The sequence below is a fragment of the Pempheris klunzingeri genome, chromosome 19 (assembly GCF_042242105.1).
Source record: "Pempheris klunzingeri isolate RE-2024b chromosome 19, fPemKlu1.hap1, whole genome shotgun sequence".
NCBI classification, from domain to species: domain Eukaryota; kingdom Metazoa; phylum Chordata; class Actinopteri; order Acropomatiformes; family Pempheridae; genus Pempheris; species Pempheris klunzingeri.
Genome location: NC_092030.1, coordinates 19,532,478 through 19,557,579, shown reverse-complemented (window position 1 = coordinate 19,557,579; position 25,102 = coordinate 19,532,478). Strand labels below are relative to the sequence as shown.

The 25,102-nt window shown below is 42.3% G+C and overlaps 1 protein-coding gene across 2 annotated transcripts in view; it reads right to left on the bottom strand.

The window, feature by feature from the left end:
* Nucleotides 1-2,303: 2,303 nt before the first annotated feature.
* ap3b1a (adaptor related protein complex 3 subunit beta 1a) overlaps nucleotides 2,304-25,102 on the bottom strand; it is a 51,944-nt gene continuing 29,145 nt past the window's right edge. For both annotated transcript variants that reach the window (XM_070850471.1, XM_070850470.1), the window contains exons 22-27: nucleotides 24,160-24,263; nucleotides 16,582-16,810; nucleotides 13,768-13,852; nucleotides 13,001-13,098; nucleotides 10,377-10,515; nucleotides 2,304-3,393 (exon numbers count right to left, since the gene is read on the bottom strand). In XM_070850471.1, the coding sequence (XP_070706572.1) occupies nucleotides 3,240-3,393; nucleotides 10,377-10,515; nucleotides 13,001-13,098; nucleotides 13,768-13,852; nucleotides 16,582-16,810; nucleotides 24,160-24,263 (809 nt within the window). In that variant the 3' untranslated portion in view covers nucleotides 2,304-3,239. The remainder of the gene's footprint in view (nucleotides 3,394-10,376; nucleotides 10,516-13,000; nucleotides 13,099-13,767; nucleotides 13,853-16,581; nucleotides 16,811-24,159; nucleotides 24,264-25,102) is intronic.

Below are 25,102 nucleotides of genomic sequence, written 5' to 3'. Positions count from 1 at the left end.
GCAAACGGCAGCTTTTATCCGCTTAAATGCATGCCAGTTATTACACATCTATTTGTCTTTAAGCTGTTAAACCAGTTGCTTCTGCAGCTGCTAATGATAAGAAAGCTGAATGAGTAAAAGAAAGGTGAGTTACTCGTTTTGCAAAAGGCTGTATCAGCAAACACGAGACGTGAAGTTCTGTTTCTTCATAACATGTCCACCACTCGCTGCTCTTTTCCCGTTTACGCTCATAGCTAATTAAAATCATGAGAACGTGGGACATTGTAGTGTTGTCATATTCAGCGTGGGAGTAACGTGGATGATGGAGGGTTGTCAGTTTTTACTGTTGTCCTCTGGTTTGTTCTACTTAATGGCTCATAACTTATTTTTTTTGTTTTATTGTTTATGTTACAGCTGTCTCTATTCTAAGTTATCTTATTGTTTTTAAGTTATTCTTATGTTTATGCTATATAAATAAACTTTGATTGACTGATAACTGCTGACCTGCCAGTACAGTGGGCTGTGGGGCTGCTTTTCTCATATCTTATATGATCTTCTGACATCTTCAGCAGGTCATGTGTCCGATACGTCCTTTTATTTAGAACCAAATACCTGAAAACTCATTAGATTTTGCATCAGCATCAGCTGCACTTTTACGTTTAGCACATGTTAGCATTTTTAGACGCTACAGTAGGACGGCGAACATGTTAAACACTGTACCTGCTAAACATCAGCAGGTTAGCATGGTCAGTGATAAAGCATCACATAGCATGACTAACAAAAAGGAAGGGAGTGAACCGTCTTCTTCTTCTAGTGTAGAAAATGTAACAGGTTTGTTTCTGAGCAGTCTGCATACTGAAAATAGAGAAAGAAAGAATGTGTATACGCGTCGTGTTTTCTCTGTTTCCGTTTCGTCAAGTAACTTGTGAAATGTGTTTGAGGATCTGTATGATGTGTGTGTGTGTGTGTGTGTGTGTGTGTGTGTGTGTGTGTGTGTGTGTGTGTGTGTGTGTGTGTGTATCTGGCAGGCCTGACACAGCTTGTGTGTGTGTGTGTAATGGGAACAGCTGGCTGAGGGAATGAGTACAGAGGGAGAGGTGATGGATGCGAGTGGAGCTCCTGTGACAGATGAGCTAACAGGTGTTCACCACAGCCCTCAGAGAGACGCTATTTATGAGCCGGAAAAGACAGCCAGACGCAAAGCACACTACACCAGCGGCCTACTCGATGCTAAAACACATCACGTACATCTGCACAACTTTACTCAACACAGCAGAACTGTCTGTAAGTGGCGGATAGGCTTTGCTTTGCTAAAAGTGTCTCTACTCAGCCCTTTTATCCCTCTCGCTGTACAAAGTCCTCATACATCTACTCCGACAGAATATTAACATCAAATAGTGCATACAGCTACAACATCCTGGATCTTATCTGGGCTTCTTCAGCTTGCTGCTATAAAAAAACCTTTGTTGTTGCTATGTTTTCTTCGTCTTTTTGTCTTTTAATTCATAAAGCTGTTTGTTTTAGGACTGGATCTGATGGCAGATACCATTCCCCCTTTAGTGAGTGCAGCCTCATGTACTGTATTACTGTATATTCAAGCCATAGAGAGACAAAAAGCATCAGTTCATTTAAAGTACAAAACTGTTGATGTTGTTCAAATTAAGCAGACACATATCTAATTTCTATCTACCATCTTTGCTTGAATTAGGAAAAAGAATTGCAACTTTAAAAACAGATTAAAGCTCTTTTGTTTGTGCAGAAGACTGAATATTTCTTCATCCAGATGGTCAGAAGAGTCTTTGAGGATTCAGGGAGTCCCGTCAGAATAGAAGTATCTATTTTTCCAAGAATGCAACATGGATATTTAGCAGAAAAAGAGGCTTTGCTGTGTGACTCAATCTGGTCTGGTCAAACGGGCTGAAGCCATGAAATCAAAACTCTTTGAATTTACAGGAATCTCATTGGGATTCACACGAGCTCTTGTTATCTAAATCCTAACTGTTTGGATGTAAACTATGGAGGTTTCATTGCTTGTCTGCTGCCGTTCACAGGGTGCAATGTGGAGCGGAAACATTGGAGAGGAAGGGGAAGAACATATGTGAGCAAGTGGAGTGACAGATTCATCAAAATCATGATGTCATGAGTACACGGTATGCGCCTCAGCCTGCTAATTAGCAGCGCTCATCATTAACGATTTTGTGTTTCAGCCACGTTGAACTGAATGACCATAAATCAGAGCAGAGAGACAGTTAGGTGAAACACCCAAATCAAACTGAGGAGCGTTAATACTGGCCAGACAAAAAGAAAAATAAATGTTTATTGTTTTAATAAATTCAGTTTTTATTACTCAGCAAAAGCGGCACAAATAAAAATACCTTGTTGATTTGAGTCTACTGTATACGTTTGATTTTCTAAATAACATTATTCTCACATAGAAGGCACTTTGATAAAGGTGATTTGGGGCAGTGTAAAGGTTGGAAAGTAAAACTACATCAGGGACAGGGCTAGTTTGGTGTTGCAACAGTTTCCAATGGTTTACAACATAATTACAGTGATTGGATGGGTCTAAATGGTGTGGAGAAATCCTCCTTTTCTCTTTTTCTTGGCACTACAGAGCAAAGTCCATCAGTGCAAACACAGAGCTGCTCGGCTTGGGCACAAATGCAGATGAAATACCGTCGGACATCAATGCTTTAGTGGAGTATCTCAGTTTGTATAAACGTTGAGGAGCGACAGACAAGTTGGATTTTTCTCCCACAATGTATGTAGAGCCGTTTGTGCATAATGATGCTCAGTCAAAACCATAAATGGGATGGCATTTAAATAGTCCGCACTGAGGTAAATCACCAGCTGGTTTGACATGTTTCATGATGGAGTAGTGTCATGTTTCCGTGTGATCTGTAAACGCAAAGGTAGGAGGAACATTTTGAAAAATGTGTCGGCACTCCTACGATGCCTTCTGTGTGTTTTAAAAGGGGATCATCATTTTACTCAAGACTTTCACAAAGTTATTCCTGCGATTCAGGACAATCCTTTCCAAAACCACAGACCATAAAAATAAGAAACGCTGCATGAATGCTCTTCCATTGTTTCCAGTTCATTTTCTAGTTCTTCGGTGTCTGTATTTTGGATGAAAGTGGCACGTGTTTCTGCACCGCCTGAATTGTCCAAAGCCACAGAAACAAAATATGTGAAGTCCTTAATTAAGCGCTGTTCCCCTTTACCTTTACTAAAGGAAGTTGGGAGGAGAAGAGGGGACTCTACGCCTGGGCGAGGGCTTGTTTGAGGTCTCGAAGCAACATGGACGCCATGACGCTCTTCTCTGTGTTGATGGTGAGCAGGGCAGTGGAGGACTCCTTCAGCTCCAGCGACACCAAGACCACAGCTCCGCTGCTGACCGTCCGCCCGGCAAACCTGCAGGTTGAGAAAGAGAACGACGGTCAGCTTCTGACTTCTGACAGACTGATGTGGCCTTACAAGGAGAGTTTTCCATGGAACTACTTTCTAGTAAAGAAACAGTTGACAGCTTGTCCTGTGGTTTGTCTACAGTAGCAGTTCAGTTCTTTAAGTATACTTTAGGACATTACTTGCATTGTGTTGAATTTTGGTCAGAGACAAAAGTTGACGTACAACCGTCATAATAAAAATGTAAAAAAGGTGCAGTTCCATCAGCCTCACTAAAGTAAAAAAACATTTTTGAACAGGATGATGACGCCTGTCTGGTATTTTAACGCTATTTTAAAGAAAATGTGCTTTATTTTCTGAGAAAAGAAAACAGCTCCAACTCCAAGTCATTAGTTCACTGAATCAAGCTTGTGTCATTGTCTCTTATAAACCATCTATTATTACACATATATTCTTGTTAAACAGTATGTGAGTTGTTTTCAATTCAAATCCGATGCAGCGTCTCATCTCGTTACAAAATGTTACAATTATTACAATTTTAGTCAAATTTCACCATTTCCTGTTCAATAAAGCATAATTCACAAAGAACACCTGCACATGAAGCCACCTGACTACGGCAGCTAACACACAACCAACATCAGGCTCCTTAAAAAAGAGAGATGCAGTTAATGTGCTGTCCAACCGCAGGCCTATACACTTGACTCACATCTCTCCCCCAAACCCATAAATCCTCGTGTTAGAAAATTCTCCAGCACCTCACACCTTGTAATTACTCTGAATTAGTGAGTGAGACAAAGAAAGAAAATGATGTGACAGGAAATATAGAGAGCAGAGCAACAGACAGTCTATTATCCCAGCTGACTAAAGAGCCATTAGGGGTGAGGCACGCCCTTCGTGCCAGTCAAACAGAATTCAGCCTGTTTTTATGGACTGTGGGTGTCTATGAGTGTGTGGGACCCTCTGGACCGGTATGGGGGATGCACTGTCCCACCCGCTCCCACTGGGCCATCGGGGGAATTCTCAGTCCGCTGTTTCCTTGGATACCGTCCCTGCAGACTGGGGCCAAATCTGGGCACACATGGTCCCCATTGAGGGCGCTAACAAGAGGCAGACAGGGGCTATGACCCAGTGTGACCCTCTTTGAGGGGCGACAGAGCTGAGCTGAACCCCCTCTCCCACTCCCCCGTGGACCTCTGCATCTCTGAGCCTCACGTGGCTAACTCCCTACCATCTGCCTCCATTTAGCACTACATCCCTGCAACAAAGACCCCCTGTGGCAGCCCGCTTAGGCCTGACAAACAGCCCACAAAGAGCCCCACTTAGGCCTGACTAAAGTCTGTCAAGGGCCCCCGCAGGACAGCCTGTGGACAGGCGCTGCCACAGAGCCCTGCGACGGTGTGCTGCACGGCAGGAGCAACTAGCACGTCCACCAATTAGCACGCACATGTTAGAGACGAGGAGCGGGGGGGGGGCAATGAGGGGACATGCGTACACAATGAAAGCGGTGCTGGCTCACAAACCTAGTGTGTCTGGGTGTGTCTCTGGGGAGCTGCTAAATTACCATCAACAGAGGAGAGGGAGTTTATCAGGGAGCTCACTGGGAGGAGAGAGAGAGTCCTTCTCAGGCTTAATTAAAATATTAGCCACTTCAGCAGGAAACACAAGCCATTCAAGAAGAGGATTAATTTTCACTCAAAAATACCAACCTCTTTGCTCTGCTCTCACTTCTTTAAATAATTCAGGGGCTGTATATCAATTCAAATTACCAATTGTAGGTGTACGAATTCACAATGTGCTTTCTGTCATAATTCGGCCTTTAAAAAACCAAAACCAAAACCAAAATAGCCCCGCTCATGCAAAAACATGTCTTTTGTCATCTCATTTTCAGAGTTTCCATTCAACAGACAATCATGAAATCATGTAAACATACTCTTGCCCCCACTGTCAGCAGCCTAAGGTGTCCATGTGGTCCCTGTGGCTTTGCTAATGGATTTAGGATATAAATCTATCATTTACTCAGCCAGTTAACACTACCCTGAGGCTGCTTTCATTCCGTCTCAGGAGACGCCGCTGTGGGCCTTTGTTCATGTGTGGTAATAAGAGCGAGTGAAAGAAACAAGCGCGTGTTTTGATTGTGTTTGGTTTCCGGGCGAATTTGCTTTCAGTATTTTCACTTTGCTGTTTGTGGTAGCGCGCACGTTTAGGTGCAAAGAGCTGATCTACATCACATTTAGATCTAACACAACATCAGTGCATTTTTAGGCACTAGAAGGGAAAGATTAAGGACGAGTGGGCCTTAAACGGGTCATTGGTATTCTCCTGCACTCTTCACATACTGGGCTAAACACTGGATTAATTGCAGTGTATGGAAAGAAAAGCAAAGCATAACCCCTGGACTTAGAGCGGGTGGATTGGCATCGATCGGCAGGGCTGCGGCTAAGCATCACTCTCCAATTATCTGTGATTCTCCTCAGTGCAGAGAGCCTGTGTGTGCCATCTGCCTCCCCTCCACCCTGCCACTGCAAACACAAAGTGGGCTTCACCTTTACAATCACCCTCACACACAGAAGACACAGGCCGCCGAGGATTCTGCAACTAAGAATGCAAGACTTAACCCACGGCGAGTACACAAGCCTCCTGCATCGCAAACACACAGGCATAAAGAAAATAAGTAAGTACATGATGTTTTCACCAAAATCAGAAACTCGTGTGTGGCTGCTGCAGCTGGTTATTACTCTTTCATCCCGGTTCTTGGCCGGATGGACAAGTGGAGGAGTGTCCTTCAACTGAGTGGTCAGTGAGGCCAGACCAGAGCCGAACACATGAGCAGACTCAGACCAGGCAGATGGCCAGAGCTATTAGCCCCAGTTAGAACCAGGAACCCTCCACGCATCTCCAGAGCTCGCCCATACGGACAATCTGCAGCGATGCACTCGAAGGGCAGACGGACGTGACAGGAAAGAGAGGACAAACAGACTACAGGGGCTGAAGAGGAAGAAGAAAAGGGACGAACAGAGGAGTTTATCTGAACGAGGATTCAAGGATACCTACAACTGAGTTAAACATGTGACTGCATATCTTATCTTCACTGGTGTCTATTAACAACCCATTACAACGGTTACATTGCACTCTTTGGATCATCTGATGAAAGATCATAAGCCACAGTGTCTTATAGAGCAACCTATAATGGAGAGACCAGGCGTTTAATTAGTCGGATTATAAATGATAGTCAATTACATTTTAAATAGGAACAAGAATTCAACCTCACTAAAAAAAAAGGGAATTCACAGTGTTTAGGGAAACATAATTTAATTATATCAAAGTGTAAAGTAAAGAGAAAGCATAGCTTATAAATCAAGGGGTTCGGGTTTTTTTGTTTTCTTTTTTTTTTTTAGGAAAATTAGACTCTAACCAGAGGCATTGGCAATGCATGCAAAATTCGATCAAATTTGCTTTCAAACGGACTGAAAAATAGAGCACATTTATTCTATTCCGCCTGTTTAGACATAAACAAGAACAGCGTTTTCTACATTTGCTTTCCTGCTTGATTTATTGCCATCCTCCTTTCCAGCAATCAATTTCTGTGTTTCAGTGGCATCCCCCTCCGCTCGGCCTCGGCGCCTTGTTTGGGAAAAGCAGTGCTGCACCCTGCTGATAGACGAGGGGAGTGCAGGGGTGCCGAGGTGCAGAGGGGAAGGCAGGCTGTTGCTTTGTTAAGCAGAGCCTGCGTTAACTCCAATACTGCAATCTGTAACACAACGTTCCCGTCAGTGTAAAGCACAGCCAGTGTGTGTTGTGAACTGTGTCATTCTTAGGCTTCATATTGAAATCCCATTCATTATTTCTACATTTAACCCGAACACTCACTCCTCCGAGGGCAGATACTTTGTGTGAATCTCCCCCGATAGGCGGAGCCTTTCTCTGGAGAGATCAGAGGAGAAAAAGAAGGTTCCTGGATGGAGGTCACCTCGCACACATCACATTTAATGACAAGTGACCTCCACAATAAGCTCTCAGTTGGTGTATCCGATCACATTGATCCCTTTGCCGCGTGTGTGTGTGTGTGTGTGTGTGTGTTATTCAAAGTACGCACAGGAGCAATACAGAAACACCACGACAATAAATTAACTACAGATAAAACATTTATCAAGAAAAAGGGCAAATATTCTCTAGTTTCAGCTCCTCAAATGTGAGGATTTGTTGCTCGCATCTGTTTTGTACGACTGGAAAATACATATTTTGGGGTTTTGGAGTGCTGTTCAGACCTTTGAAGACATCATCTTTGACTCTGGCATTTTTCACTGTTGCCTGACATTAATGACAAGATCATAATGAAAAGAATCTTTAGCTGCTGCCCTAATTATTCCATCATTTTTGTTCTCCAAGACTCAGTTGGGATGTAAGGAGTGAGAAATGTATCCGAACCCCTTACAGCAACATTTGTATAATTTTCTTTATGATTCACATTATGAAAAAAATGGAAAAGGAAGCTGTTTGCAAACTCAACACAAGAACTGGATGATTGACGAACCACTCCAGCATCAAGTTGGCAACTTAAAAGAGCAACTATAACTGAGGCTGCGACTCGTGATTGCATTCATTATTGATTGCTCCTGATATGATGCCCATCATAATTTTCCCAGAATCCATGGCGACATTTTCCTGTCTTGTTTTCTCTGACCAATAGTCCAAAACACAAAGATACCCAGTTAGCTGGAACAGAAAAGTTAGAAAACCAGAAAATATTCACATATGAGAAGCTGAAACCTTTAAAATGACATAAATGTTAGCATGCCAATTCACTAATCGATTAGTAGAATAACTGCTGCAGCTCTAATCATAATGAAAAAGTAATTCTATCAGTTAATTGTTTGAACACATCAAATTAAACATCCAGAACCTACGCAGGCACCGCCATCAAATCAGAACTGTGGACAGAAAAAGATTTTAAGGGAATTATCTGCATGAACAAAACATAAAAGCTACAAATTCTACGTTCTTTGCAGCAACTTCTCAAAGGCAAAGCTGTCAAAACTGTCCATCATGTTTCAGCGACAAAACTCCATCATCTCCAATAAACGGACGTCCTAAAGGTGGCGTGGAAAAGCCGGTCATCATAAGGACACCAGCGGACAATATGGGAGAGAGTGTCTTCATTATTATGAGACTACAGGGCAACATTGGGAGGCTGTCTTCCTCTTTGGCTGTCACAGTAGCAGGAGAGAGATTGATAGCATGAAGTCATTTGAGCTATTGGTTATTCTGAATGAAGTATGGGCTTATTGGATGCAGGCCTCTCCCACTGGCTAACATTGATTTCCACTCACTCTTTCAGCTCTCTGTGCCCTTGTGTTACCGCCTCCCTCTTATTTCTCCACCCTGACTTCCTCGCTGTCCCCTACTCATCCGCCGTCTCCTTCATTTTTCCTCTATTCCGGCCTAAATCTACAAAGAAATGATCACCGACACCAGATCACTCGAAGACGGAGAGACGGCGGCGCGGAGGGACGTCTGCACGGGGTGAGGTAACAAAAGACAGACCGAGAGGGAGAGAGAGAGACGAGCAGGAGGAGGACAGAGCATGGCGCAGCGGGATGGAGTGAAAGACAAAGAGGAAGTGAAAGAGAGACAGCGGTGTGGAGGGAGAGACAGATGGGGGCGCAGAGATGAAGTGAAAGAGAGACAGAGCAGGAAACAGAGGGAGAGAGCGAGGTGTAATTATCTATCAGGTGTTCGGGTGTGCGTGACAGAGGAGGAAGCTCATTAGCACACTCTGTGTACACCAATTACACAGCCAGGCTTCTCAGGGCATTCCCCTGGCATGTCTGTGTGAGGCTGCTGGGGACACACACACACACACACTCTCACTCTATCATACCCACATACACACTGTTTGACTAATCGCCACGTAAAACACAATTATAACGGGCACATGTACGCACGCACATTCATTTTCTCATTCTCAGGCAGAACAAACAAACTCCAGATAGGAATTTGGACGTGACTCACAAAACAGCGTCAGAGTAAGAGTTTGGGATCTGAGCATTTACTAACTTTGTGTTTCTTCCATCTGTCACCTGCACAAATATCTCTCAGTTTTCTGTGGCTGAATTTGTCCAAATATACAGCTGGTGTTTCCATCAGCTGGATGGAAACACATTCCTTGTGTTGAAAAGACACTACAAAGTGCATTTTGCACAATATGGGACCTTTAAATATTATAATAGTTTTGGGAATTCAATGATTCGCTTCCTGGCGGAGAAATTATTGAGGAGCTGCTGTCAACCACCAGTACAATAAATACCAAAGCGTAAGTCAAGACGGAGCTCGGCTAGCCATTTCCTGCTGTTTCCAGTCTTTGTGCTAAGCTACGCTAACAAACTGCTGGCTGGATTTAATGAGATATGATATATGATATGAAATGATATCAATATACCTACAGTCATAAACGCTACATATTTACAATTAAGATTATTACAAACATATGTATCAAGCTGCATGTACACTAACAAAGATGTATTTAAGTAATCATTTTTAAACAAAGGGTCCAAGCAAGTTTAATGCACTTTAAAGTGGATTTGGTCTAAATTAAAGTGGTGGATTCTGCAGGTGCTCATCAGTTTCTCACATGACAACAGAACTGTGTGTGTTTGCAACCTGCATTATAAATCCTGGGTGTACCTTTGCAATAGCTGAGAAGAAACTGTAAACATCTGTCATTCAGAGTGAAATGCTCTGTCAAAGGTCTCTTGGTTAAATTTGGGATTAAACATGAAAGACATTCATCCTACATTCATCCATGTATCAACATAAAGCTGGAAATCCCACATTAATTTAAATACCAGTTAATTCCATAAATAATCTGGATAAATTATCTGTATATGTAAGGACATTGGACACAAACATGGTAAATACTAGGAGGAATATCACAGAAAATATACAGTTTAACACATTTTCAGACAACATATTCATCTGAATTCTGGACACTTCACCTGTGGAAGTTGCTTTGGCTGGATGAAACCACCCCTACGTTGGCCACAGACAGGACCTGCTTGCTGATGGCCTGGCTGGAAGTGTTTGCTGTTGCCATGGTGACGGTTGCCGAGGTCTCATTCATGCCCAGGAGCTTACCTGAGGGAGGACGATGCGAAATGTTTAGCCATCAAACGAGGATCGACACAAGCAGAGGCTAAATTATGTTACTACTGTAAGTTCGATGCTTTTTCTCCCCCAGTTTGAACCACACAGCAGCAATGTTTATACTTCCACGGGAATAATTACAATTCCACGGTCTGTAAGTGTTACGTACATCTAAAGTGTTCATTATCTTGCAGTTTGGGACCTGGTTTCAGGACTGATAGTGATGGAGCAACAAGATAAAAAGATTTTAATGGCTACTAAAATAGGGGGTGCTGAATGATAAAAGGGTGCCTACTTCAATGATGTAAATAGAGTTGGGGGGAAAAAAAAAGACTCCCAATTGAAGGCAAAGGGCCAGTTCATGTGCACTTAGTGATTCGCAGGGATTTGAAAGACAGAATGGAGATAAATATGCACAAGTTAGCTGGAAATAAAAGAGGTCTTAAAGGCAAATATAATGAAAACCTGTTAACTGAAAGAAATAATTAACTTCACTCAATTGGTATAAAGCAGCAATTTGCTAGAGAGAAAAAGGTCCAGCAAAGCAAGTTGTTCTACTCGGTTCAATCCTTTTTTCCCCCCATTCTGAGTGCAAGGTGTGTTCAGTAGAGCTCAAAACACGGCGAATGAAGATTAATTAAGGCAGAAGCAGCATTTAGCGGGCACTTAAGAGCACGCTGATGGCTTAGATACCAGTATGCTCTCAGCTCTCAAAAGCTGCCACAGCATGTAGCTCTACAGGTGTGTGTGTGTTTGTGTAGGAAACATTATTAAGTGCTTCATAAGAGGCAGGCTTTTTGCCTTAATGACAAAGGTGAGGAAATATTTATTGGAGGGATGCTTCTAGGGTTTTATTTCATTTTACACACACAGGAGGAACTAACTTCGTCACTCAGCCCCACAACTGTTATCAGGTCTGTAAAATGTGTTTTGTGTCAATTGAATCACCTTTAAAAGTGTAACTCTCTATAATTTCTATAATTTTCTTATCATCAACAAATGAATCGTTCCTTCTAAATAAGTATTTTCTGTGTATTAACAGTCTGATGTAGCTAATTCTTCATCTCCATTGTTTTCCAAAAACTTTTTAATGAGCAACAACTCTGCACTGGTTGACAAGAGAAAAACTAATTGGCCAGAGCAAACTTAGCTTATTGTAGATATATATTGGTACTGCTGTAAATCTGGGCCATTGTTTTTAAATGAATGGTAATTTAGTGTCACCATTTCATAGTCTGTTCACCAGAGAGCACTAACACACTAAAATGCACATTTCATCATCAAACACCCATCTAACTAAATCAATATCAAACTATACAGGCTGCATTCATTCTTTTTCTGCTCTGCAAAAATATATTCAAACAAAAAACTGACCATGGCTACTGTATAGTTCACCTTGAGTCAAGTCACACTGCCATAAATACTCACTAGCAGACCTAATGTGTATTAATCCGCTACTTATCAAATGCACCATTTATTCCTGTTTGCTAAGTATTTCAGGAAATAATTAAGCTTTTTTTGAAACTACATGTGTATCAGCTGTTTCGTCCCACAGACGAAAACCATGATGAGATGGACTAACATATCATTGGCTTTGTGGGATTTGTTGAATAAAACATGAAATCTTAAAATCTTAACATTATCTTAAATCATAACATTATCAACAGTTCTTAATTAGCGAAAAGATTCAGGTCACTTGCGCAAATACGAACACGGCTGGGTAAAAAAACTTTAATACTTCTATGGCACCAATCGAACTGCTTCAATACTAGAAAGTATTGAAAAATGTCTCCTCATTTAGAACCAAAATTCGATACGTAAGGAGTAAATCTCATCAGCATCAGTGAACCAATAAGCTGGTGCCAAGAGACGAGAAGATATTCCTTTATCAGTCCCACAACGGAGATTTAAACAAGATCGAATAAAGCTGGCGATAGGGTGTCTAGCATTACACGTCGTGGAGGCATGGAGGGAAAACAGGGAAATGTGGTGCCGAGTTCAAACTGACTATTTAAGTTAAACCATAAAAATAACACTAAACTTGTACCATTAAGTATAATTTCATTTTCTTTTTGTTAAAATGGATTTTATAGAATTAGTGTCAAATGTGTATTTTTCAGGAACCGAAGTCGAAGTCAAGCTGTCATCACAAAAGTTTGAGCGATACAGCCTTAAATATGAAAAACTGTTCTTTCACTTGAAGCCCAGCAGTCTTGAAACATTGGCAGGAACAGCAGACAAGCAAATTAATTTGTTCATCCACTGTCACTTATTTGATTCAGCACTAAATAAACAACAATAACATTCTCTAGTTAACGTTTGGCAATAACAAACTAACTCACTATTCAGAACCAGAACAGCTCATGCGCATCAAAGACTATTAAGTTATCTAATGGCACTAATCTTTAATGTGCTTTAAGCTTATTGTGAGATTATTTTTTTTTACTTTGCAAACACTGAAGCACATTTATCTCACCTTGCTCCTTGCAGAGGTCCTGTTCAGTCATGGTACTGGGCATTAAGAGCTCTCCCACAGCAGGCTGGATGGACACACTGAACTGATCCTCCTTGGTGCTGATGGACAAAAACAACAATAAAGGAAAAGTAACTTCTTCACAGGGTAAATCACATAAAGAGTGAAGCAGGAATCTTGTGAATTAGGACTTGTTGCGATCAGTTAATCTTAATCTGGATGAATCTGAACAGATGATGACGTCTGGTATGTTGTGTGCTTCGTGCACTTGTGTGTATTCATGCTTTGTTTTTGTGTATTAAATGTTTCTCTTCTGATTGCCTTGCAAACCGAGCTCTGTGAATGGCATTTTAGGCCAGATTGATTCCCCCATCCTGAACAGATTTTCTGATAAGGTTATTGATCGGCTGAGCAGCGGTGCCAATGGCATTCAGCTGGCTGATTTGGGGCTGGGGCTGATTACTGGAGGAATAATTGTTATCCCAGTGAACCCAGATCAATAACGGCTGATGTCTCACCTGGGAGTGCCAGCACAGAGCGGGTAGGAAAAGGGAAATTAACAAAGAACAAATGAGAGGGGAAAAAGGTAAGAGGAGATGCAAATGGACGTAAGGGAAAGAGACACATGAGGGAGACGGATGATGAATCTGGAGACACAGAATGAGAGCAGTAGCAGAAAAAGGGGAGTGAAAGAGATGTACAACTGAAGGTCTGAGAGGAAAAAAAACTACGAGCCTGACTTGATATGAGTGGATGTCAGGTTGTCTTACCACAACTGGAAGTTGGCTGCTTGTGTCGAGTCGCTGAAGTCAATACCCATGGAAACCGTCACCGAGGCCTCTGGCTCCAGCCTCTCTGAGAATGGAAAAGAGGGGAGGAAAGAGGAGAGGAGAAGAGGAAGAGTGAGTGACAAGGGCAGAGTGTGCATTGTGGGGAAAGATGGAGCAAAGGGAGGGAGGAAGAGAAGGAGGAGGGGGGCAGCAGCAGAGTGGAACAGACAGGCATCCACGCCACTTGTGTTTTCTACTTCACAAAGCAAGGCCACCGTGTGTGAGAAATCTATCCTTCAATCTCATTCCCCACACCTCTAGCCTCGGGGAAAAAAAAAAAAAAACACATGAAGGACTAGCATATTTCCAAAACAACAGGCTTGTCAAAGTGAGCATCAGCATCAACAGAGACGGGGTGAAGGAGATAGACAGAGCGGGTGAAATGCGAGCTACACAGGGACTTAAGTAAAGCCAAAAAACGCTGAAGAGGGAGTCTGGACAGCTGAATGGGAGGGGGAGGAGAGGGAGGAGGGGGAGGTGGAGGAGGAGGAGGAGGGGGGAGGTTAAGGATGAGAAGAACACAGACAGACAGAAACATCCTCCACGCTTCCCCAGTCGGCCTGTGTTTCTCTCTCCGTGGAGCAGGGCTATTTTACTGTATAACTCTTTCCACAGACAGAGAAGAGAAGAGACTCCAGAGGAAACCCTCTGAAAACAGAGCCATCATGGACTCACTTCCAATACAGCCCTCACAGCTTATCCAGCACAGATTTTATGGTGTTTCCTTTCTTTTTTTTTCCACAGTCTCCACTTCGTTCCTCTTAGTCTTCTGTGGTAATATAAAACACTTTCAAATAACATCTCAAGTTGCTCATTTTCTGAATAACAGTCTGAAAACACAAGTTCATCTGGAGTATCTAAACCATTTAATGTCAGTAATAATCCATCACAGCTCAAGAAAACAGTGTGCACCCAATAACTAAGTGCAGTGGGTCAAAGTTCAAGCAGGAAGTCAGACGTCTGTAACAGATCATTCTACATCTACATACGTTTGGGTAACCTGGGAGTTTGTTTCCAACTAGTATGATCATCTGACTGCTGATGTTTCTTGTTCTGTTCCACTATTTTGGTGAGTGTAATCTTATTATTATCCACATGGCTGATGGAGAAGTTGTTAGCTGTTATTAATTAGTTAACAAGAAAGATGTTAACTGTTTTAGGGACATGTTGGTGGTCGTAAACAATGAGCAAATCACGACTACCGTTTCATTTTAAACAGTTAAATTATGGGTTTAACAACCATCCGCCTGGAGATTAGCAGCAATGAAAAGTAATGCACCTTGTAGAGGTAGCGTGCAATATTTCTTATTAAGTGCAAACCCTGTCATTTATTATCTATTAAGGAACACACACGCACAAACAGCGTTACATAAAGCTTTGTCTTTTTTCATCCTCTGCAACTTATCCAAACCAACTCCAGCCACCCGCTCACACTGGCCAGGCTCAATCGATCCAAATTACCCACTGTTTGGCTGCTCGAGTTCCTTCAATGCCCAATCAATCCGCTGCAATTGACAGTTTTAACGTGCTTCACCGCACACCAGCTCTGTGTGTGTGTGTGTGTGTGTGTGTGTGTCTGTTTGTGTGTACGTGAAAAAGAAAATGTTGAGGGAGCACTGGTCTCAGTCTTATATTATACTGAGTGTGGCGATCATACAACAACAGCGTGACAAGAAATATGGAGATAGCACATGTTTGTCCGTCCCGATCGATACTAATGAACTGGGATTAGCTGAAGTAATATCGGCTGTTCTCGGGGAGGGGGGGTGGGGGGTGGGACAGGTCTATTTGCTGAGCTGATGGCAAACAGGCTTAAAGGTTTTTGGTAACATAATGATCATTTAATATCTGTCAGAGAAAACAATCATAGTATAGGTAGAAGTGCAGAAACAACTTGGAGTGACAATAACTATCACACAGATTGTAAGAAATGTGGTTGTTTACATTACAGGGGGGAGGAAACAACAAGGCAGTGAGATATTCTAGATCTGCAAGTTCAAGCTCGAGTTTGACCAACTTATCACCCAACACGTGTGACGCTTAATATTTTTAGCTTTAGATCACAGGCAGTGTTGGCTTGTGTGCAGTAGTGATGATTGACACGGAAATATACACATGGGAAGATGTGGGACGACATCTTTAAGGTTCGCAATATTCTTTCCTTTTGTTAGAGTCAACAAATCCCATCAAAAAGACCAAAAAACCATTTATGTTTTTGATCCCAGTCGCTCAATACTTTCCAGCTTCCCAGTCCTGTCTGTGGCTCTCAAGCTGGACGCCTAGTGGTTTAAAAACAAGTCATGAACAAATACTTTTATTCTATTAGTTTTTAACAAACATTAACTCAAACAGGAGTAAATAGTGCATTTGGTGCTGTGAGTATTTGGGGCAGCAGGATGGTGCACGTGGGATTTAGTCAGAATAAACTACAGTGTGTTCATAGTGACATCAAAAAATGTCGCCTAGTTTAACAGTTCGCCTCACTTATGTGTTTTTTATTGTTTTTGGATACCGATGGAGCTCTAAGGCACAGAGGAGGACGTTATATCAGGCTTTGGATACACAACACTTGGGGTTTTTTCTTTTTTAATAAGATCTGTTGATAATGAGATAAATAGAAAACTCTGCCATTCTTTTTAAAAATGTTGATGAACTTGTAGGACGACCAGAATCTGCCAATAACACATCATATTCTTACAACTCAGTGGCTTTTTGAGGAGTTTGAGATTCAGCACGCTCGGCACTGATACTCACCGACGGTGTTAAAGCAGTGGATGTTCTGGCTCGCTGGGCTTCGGTCTCCTATATGGATCTCCTCCAGCTGGTGGTCTGAGCTGTTGGTCAGTATGACTTGTACAGCCACCATAGTAGGCTCGTACAAACAGGGCTGCCTGGGGAAGTGGTACTTGGCTGACAGGCCTTTTCCTGTCATGTGGTGAAGCAGCTCATAGGTTTTCACAGGGCTGAACGATGGAGTGGTGACCTAGAAGGACATAATGAAAGACAAAGAGGATAAACCAACTATTCTAATCCTACAGTGTGATTTTATACAAGAGTTTGGTGCAAACGACACTGACAAATAAATCAAAATTCTTGATTATCAGAGAAATACACTGCAGTGTGGACTGGATTGATCTTTGAACAACCAAGCACTACTGGAAACAAAAGTGTGAGAGCAGAAGCAGAGAAGGAAGATGAGAAAAAAACAGTACATGCAGAATATTGCCTGGACGCCTAAAGCTCTCCACATCAAGGCGATATCCAGGGACGCCTTGTACATTACAGTGCAAATGCATCCACACAAGAGGACGGATTAATACAAGAATCTGCGGTCTTTCCATCGCCTATATTCCTGCAATTCACTGGGTCCAATCAGCAGGCAGAATGCGGCACTTCAAAGTGGAGTGGGACCAAGGGTTGGCTGATAAGTCCCCACCAACCCTCCCTTCATTAACTCTGTAGGGTAAAGAGGAGCCCATTTAAGAAATGTCCTCAATCAGCCCAGTTAGATGGAAATGGGCTGGATGCTCGGTCAAACCAGGCTGAATAAAAACAGCCTCTAATGAATAGAAACACAAGTGCCTACATGGGGCAAACCCGCCATTCGCAGACCTTTTTAAAAGGAGCTTTTACCTTTTCAGAGGCAGGAAATTGCATTACCTTTGAGAGGAAAAGAAAGGAGGTGGCAGTGATGGTGGTGTATTTTTTTCTCTCCTAAAAATTAACATCTTGTTACCTGGATGAACATTGTTGACACTTGGTGGCTTTCGGTTTTTAACTTAATGGTGACAACTGTCATCCGTCATTAGAAAGATGAGGTGGGTCGCCCCACGCAATGCAACACAACACGCTCAACATATTACGCTGTCAAACATGAGAATATTCACGTAATGCGCATTAACTTTAGACACACCTCTGCTGGATCTATATCAACAACACAAAGTAATAGAACCATTACAAAAGTATGACAACTTTGACAGTTGCTTCAATCTTCAATAAAAGCCCAAGAGGTCCATCTGTCTTGAGTGACAGCACTGATTAGTTTGAAAAATCTGGATGGATACGGCCTTTTCACACCCTCTAAAACACTTAGCGCCTGCATGTATTCACACACTGATACAGAGGCAACACTTAGACGTACGTCTGGTGTAAATAAGCAGACACTGACAAAACTGATATTTCTAACTGATATGATTTTTTTTTTTTTTTTTTAAATAAATCTTACTTTCAAAGAAGTTACAAAGAGGAGGGCAAAAATAGTAAGTAATCAAGCTGATTGAGTATGACTGGTAATGTGGTGTGAGGAAACACTGTGGAAACATGCAGGCATGACGGCACAGCTCACAGGTTTGAGTGGCAGCGTCACAACGCTGCCGGTGTGTTCTGACTTGGGCGAGAAATGTTCAACGTGTCCTCCGACTTGTCTTGTGTGAGGATGAAGAATTGGTTTGACACTCAACAAGAGCTGTGGAGATGAGTTTCAATGTGTTCACTTCAGAGGGTGAGAACACTCACTGTCACTGCAGTGTAGCAGCAAGACATCAATAGACGTATTTACTTAGGGGAAGACCTACAAATAAGTTGGCTTTGAAGGCCTGACTGTCTTCTTCAGCACTGTTTACTTACTGATTGGATATTTACTGACCTATTCAAGATATTAGGGAATGTTACTCATTTTACATTGTTTGGGTAAAGAAGTTCTTGTATGGCTGCTCATGTTAAATGATAGCTGTTATTTAGTCTTCCCTCCTTCGGTGCTTTCACATGCACTTGAATAAACAGATTACAGTCAGTCGGCTTCCTCCAGTACGCTCATTTCTTAAATGCCACGTGAATGAGATACCTGGTTTCAGTAATGTGGGTACAGCATCCTCTCCCCAGCTAGATCCCTCCTGGAGAAAACAAGATTTCTCTGCCTTATCAACAGCTCTATTTACCAAGATGTTATATAATTTTGGAAGCATGCACTATTTGGCATCCTGAATGATGACACAAATTTAAATACTTAACTGTACGTTACAAATCTTTTAATTTTATAGGCTACATTTCACATTCATAAAACTGGTTCAATCTTCTTTTCTATACCTCCAATGACTATTAAATCTATTAATGTCTACTTTCTGTTTAAAATATCTATTTGAATTGATTCCCCTCACCCCTGGCTCTTTGCAAACACTATAATAATACAGATTCTGCTAAGAAAGATTTGTCGAAGGCAGGAAACTAAAACAGTGTCTTGGTGATCTGTTTTTAAAGATGCAAGTCCTCAGTAGGGTTGAACCGACCTGGAGCAGAGCACCACAGCTTGGATATCACATTGGCACCAGTATAAAATATTTTATAACAATAGCCTGCCCAAGGCACATTAGATACAGAATAAACTGTCCAATCACAACACCATCTCCCAGTCCCCTTGACAGAACAGTGGCGTCTCTTGTGCCCAGACTGCCCGAGCATCTGTAAAGGAGGTCAAACAAACATTTGCCGCTGTGCTGTAACGCTGCTGCGCCCTCACAAGCGCCCGTCACGCTACCGCCAGCCTGAAAATTTATTGGGCCACTTTTGGATGTGTCAGAGCAGTCTGTGTCGATAAAGCTGGCCATAATGTTTGCCACCCCATCACAACAGAGATTTACCTCCCTGACAGACATATCCTGCTTCAAGGTCCTGTCTGTCGCCTCGGCCCGAGCGGGCGGCGGCGACAGGAGGCAGGAACGGAGGCTTCAAACTGCTTATTATCACCAATTTGACACAGTGGACAGTTAAAGCCTGACACAAGTGCCCACACAGGCCCCTTCACTCTGCAAGCCTTTGTTGTCCTGCTGCGCGGCACAAGCCCATAACACCTCAAGTGTAAATAAGAGAAGAAGAGGGATGTAACCTTGACTTCTCTGTCAGTCTCCCTTTCTGTTTTTTTTTTTTTTTTCCCTCTTTGGCTTTGGCTCCCATTCTCCCCCCTGGACAGGAAGGAGGGAGGTGACAATGAGGGAGGAAGTTGATTGAGAGACTCTATTATGCATCAACTTAAAGGAAGCTCCTGTGATGGATGACACAGACACCAGTCACCTTCAGAGCCCGGACGCCACGCTCCCAGCATCCTCTCTGGCAAATGACCTGAAAATCCCGCTGACATATTCAAAAGGGCTAACCGGAGCTCTGGGTAGCCTTGTGCCGTGTGCATAAGAAGGCCAATTTAAGAGAAAGTGGTGTGGGGAGTGCAGAGATGTATGGGCATATATTGAAAATCCATTTCTGTTTTTCAGACACCGTCTGCCTCCAACAGCAGGGACAGGATTTCATTACGCTTTACAAGAGTTGTGAGGATTAAGGTAAGGGACATGTGTTTGACTTTAGGGCCTAATTGTTCCCCTCAGTCAGGAGATGACAATTAATTGAGGGGCGTCACAAAGACCTTGACTGCAAATTGAATTAAATAAATGTTACTACAGCCATCTAAAACTACTTTAATGTTACAAGAAGTCTTTCCAGCGCGTAAAGACGGAGGTTACTTAATTTATGCCAATTTGTCAGTAAATTGGGTATTCTAAAATGATTAATTTTGAAATTTTCCATTAAAGAACATTAGCAATAATAGAGGACTGCTATTCAGAAACAGTATTGTCCTTCATCTAGCTTTGGAAGTAATGTTAACAAACTCCCAACAGTTTCTTTGTATTACCATGATATTTAATTCAGATAGCAACTAATCTTATTACTGGTTAATCTGCAGATTTCTTTCTTGCCTAATCAATTAATCATTGGTCTTTGAAATGTTACAAAACAGGTCCAATAACCAAAGATATTCAACCTACTGTCATAGCAGACAAAGACATCCAGAAAATATTCACATTTACGAAGCTGGAAGTGAATTTTGGGCAGTTCTGGAAAAAAAATAGTTAAATTGTCTCATCCATTAATTGGCCAATCGTTTTACCTCTAAAGAAATTCAAATGCAGATAAACATTGTTTTATATTTTTTTGATCAGCTATTTAGCAATATCAGTCCAATGATATATCACGATTCTTCATAATAAGTGATTTTACCGCTGATACTTAAAGTTTCTGATAATACATCAGTTTACTTACATAAACATGAGCTGAATGTAGAGAAACTAGTGGCAACTGCAGATCATAGAAGGACTGTGCAGTGTGAGTGCCCCTTCTAGTAATAATATGGTATTGTTCCTTTACTTGACATGCAATCATATTTATGATTATGTACTGCAGTTCAAAATAAAACACCAAAGCCTTGATCCACCTGCTCTACAGTATGTACAGTAACTAAATAGCTATAAGTGGACTTCTCTTGTTGCAGCAGGCAATTAAAGCATATGATAATCAAGGAACTACTGTCATGTCCTCTGTCACCTCAGAAAGTTAGAAAAGGAAGTGGTTTTTCTGTCCAAGATGAAATACACAGACAAAAACGTGTCCTCACACAGCTACCAAAGGGGACCGCTAAGAAAATAAATGCTGCAACAGTTGCATTAAAACACAAACATTTCCCATCACTCTCCACTTGCTGCGTAGGCCACTGCACTGACTGGCTTTTTCTGTGTGGGCATTTATTCCTATTTAAGAGGCAATCTCTGCAGTTTGAGTGGCAGCAGGAGGTTTGGAGGGCAGGGGCTGCTATATTCGTGCCGCTGAGGGTCCTTCTGCTGATTCATAATTAGACGTGAACCCAGAGCGCCCACTACGGGGAGGTCAGAGGGGTGAGGAGGGAGACGAGGGAGGAGGAGGGCGTGAGCTGGCGCCCGCCTGATGGACACCAAATGAACAAATTATGATGGCCCCCTCTGGGCGTGATGGGGTCAAACGCCCTGCGCCCCGCCGCTGACAGTTCAATTTCCCCCCAACGCAGCCCCATTCGCTGACTGCTAATTATGAATGAAAAGTTATCAGCCTCAGCCACCCCGCCGCACACACGGACAGCGGTCGGAGGAGGTTTGGGGTGGGGTGGGGGGTGTTGGGGGATTTAAGAGGCATTTGTGAGAGATCCTAATGTCAAAATGTTATTAGAGAGAGCAGCAGCATGCAGAAACTGTGGAGAGGAGGAGGAGACAGAAGAGGAGGTGGGTCAAAGACAGTGACCAGGGTTAATCTAAATGCCTTTGATAACCATGCAGTAATTCTCTAAAAGGGCCCGAGCGCTCAGCTGAGACAGACTCGCTGCCTCTGCGGGCAGATTGCTGAGAAATAGAAATGACACTGGGGCCAGTGTGTGTGTGAGTGTTAAGTGTGTGTGTGTGTGTGTGTGTGTGAGAGCTGATATGTAAGTGAGTGCATGCACGGGGAGGGGCGTGTGTGAATAAGGGTGAGGTTATTTACCCTTGTCTATGAATCCCGATGCCCATCATGTATTTATGCATAGAATTGACTCTAAATCAGATGTTGATGTGCAAAAAGTTCCCTGTTCTAATCTGCATTTCTATTCTCTATTACTCCATGGCCTTCACCTGAGGAGGAGAGTGACTAACAAGACTAGCGCTGCATAAACGCTGGCCTGAGAGCAGCCGTCAATCATACTGACTGACAGGCGGGCAGGACTGACGGGCGGACTCAGAATATAGAGTAACTCACCGCAAAGCTTCGTACAACACCAGAGCCGGGACAGTGTCGAGGCCATTCAGACCGCTGGTGAGAAGACACGTTAGCCTACATGCTGGCTAACAAATTGTTTACCATAAAATTTAAGCACAGACTTAAATCAATCACTTTCAAAGCATCTTTAAATTTTCTGCCACCCAGGAGCTTCACTTAGACTATAAATGAATCTGAAATAGGAAGTGCAGCTTTCTTTTCTCCTTCATCCTTTCCCACTTAACCTGAAGCTCATTACCTTTAGAGGTGCTTGTAGACGGATTTTGTTACAAGCTGGTGGTTTCCCCCCTTCTCCCGGTCTTAATTTTAAGATAATTGGCTGTAGCCTTATATTTACCCTACATATATAAGAGTGGTATTGATCCAACTCTTATTTAACTCACGGCAAGAAAGCAAACAGGCACATTTCCCCAAATGTCTCTTGTGTTGTAACTCTATAACTGCTACCTGTCTACTGTGTAGCTATGCCACCTATTGTCTGTGGATCCTGGAAGAGGTGTCCCTCCTCAGGCCTTTTCAATCTGAAAAACATAATACCGTCTGGAACCTCAGGAAAAGAGACAAATTTATCCTTTGCGCTATACAAATAAAATTGACTAACTTAAAATGCATAAATAACTTCCAACTGCACATCTCTTTTGAGTTAAGAAGTCTTAATGTGGTGTAGAGAAAATATCAAATACAAATGCAAACTCTCAACATGTCTGTCAGACCTAAACAATAAAACCTCAGTTTGTCAATTACACATTTAATTAATTGATTATAAATTGAATATCATTGTATTTTGGATTCTTGTTATGAGACAACAAGCAATTTGAAAACTTTTTGATCTGGAAACTGTTTTCTGAATCTTTAATTTTATTAAAAAAATAAATTAAATTAAAGAAAAACAATTATCCACAGATTAATCATTAAGTCATATATTAATAACTTGCAATGCTGTTTATTATTATGAGTAATTCATTTTTAGCAAAACATATGGTAAATTCCAAGACTAGAGCACATGTCACACACCTGTGTGACTGCTGAGCATATTGGAAAAACAAAGATTCACAGCTTTAATACTCTGATTGAAACATCTTAACCCTTTTTGATCTAATCTCCTCAAACAGTAGTTATTACAGACCTGGTTATGAGACACAAAATAGACACAGCAGCAGAAAGAATGGTCTGGACATTTTCCTTCCCGGGGGGGAAGACAAGATGGAAAATACACAGACGTGCAGAGCCGCTCACATACTGAGGAGAGAAAGGAGCCGTCACACTAGGAAAGGTCAACCATCAGATATACACAACGCTGAGACACAAGGGACACAACATCTGACAGAGAGAGATGGAAGGTGACAGAGAGGAGGAGGGAGATAAGAGAGAGAGAGGGGCAGAGAAACAGAGTGGGTGGGCTTATAAATGAGACACAGAAATAGAGTTCAAGGGTGTGGAAGAGCAAAAGACGGCAAGGGTGAGAAAGACAGACTATAAGAGATACAGGAAACAGGGAGAGAGCAGTTGTACTGTCCTGACTGGCTATAAATATAAGAAGGCAGAAAAGGTCAATAGTTGGCGTCTGAGGCAGAAATGTTCCACAGGGGAGAGAGGCTCATTTCACCATCTCATATGCTGCTCTGCTGTTCTGTCAGTGTCAGACAGAGAGGAACAATTGACTCTCAAACACACGTTGATGGAGGAAATGTCGTCCTGTGTGTTTCAGACACACACAAGTATACTAACCTGCATGGCGGGGGAGATGTTGGAGAGGGAAAGGCCCTCGAGGTCGGACAGAAGGCTCGAAGAGAAGACCGAAGGCTTTGGTGCGTTCGTGGGTGCAGGAGAAACTAAAGGATGAAAAGGAAAAAGAAAGTGAAAACAGGCACTTGTTAAAGCCACAGTGGAGTCGTGGCATGCATTGCTGCGCCCCCCCAGTGTCGTCACTAGGGGGGCCGAAACACTAGACTCTTCTGATTCTACACGCGGTGGCTTTAAAGCTAAACCCGCTGAGTTTCTGGCTTCTTGGCAGCTGTGGAAACGCATCACCTGACATATCATCACCTTATAAGCAGGTCTGCCTGTTTGTTTTAGTATTATGGAAATTAATTCAAGAATAAAAATGATTCATAAAACATTTTCAGATGTCAGTTTTTCCATTAATTAGCAGGCTCACAGCAGCTTATGTTATTGTAAAGGTGATTTATATACACTAGTGTATGTTTGGTTGTCCTGCTACATGATTTCTGTTTCTGACCAACTATTTGCATGCAGTGGACTTAAAACTGTGTTTGAAATCACAGGGTACATCTTTCAGTTAAATGAAGTGTATTATGCAATTTATCTCATCAGGAAAGGTTATTAGACTTCATTCCTGCAGTATGAACTCAATGAATGGAATAGTGTGTCACAGAATGAGGCGCAGCAGCAAAAGGACATTTTAACCTTTTGTCAAGGTGCCAAACATTTTTGTTGAAGAGCTGGATTCAGCCCACAGTTCCCTATCTGCCTACGTCTGCTTTACAGAGTTGTTCTGTTTGTAAATTGCCTATTTACACGTCCAGCAGACACAGAGCAACACTGGCATTCATTTGGCATTCATTACAAATGAGAGCCCAATATTCGCTCTTGTATTAGCTCCCTTTTGGGGGCCCCTTCAGCTCCAGAGGAAAATAGCTGGGTCATTAGA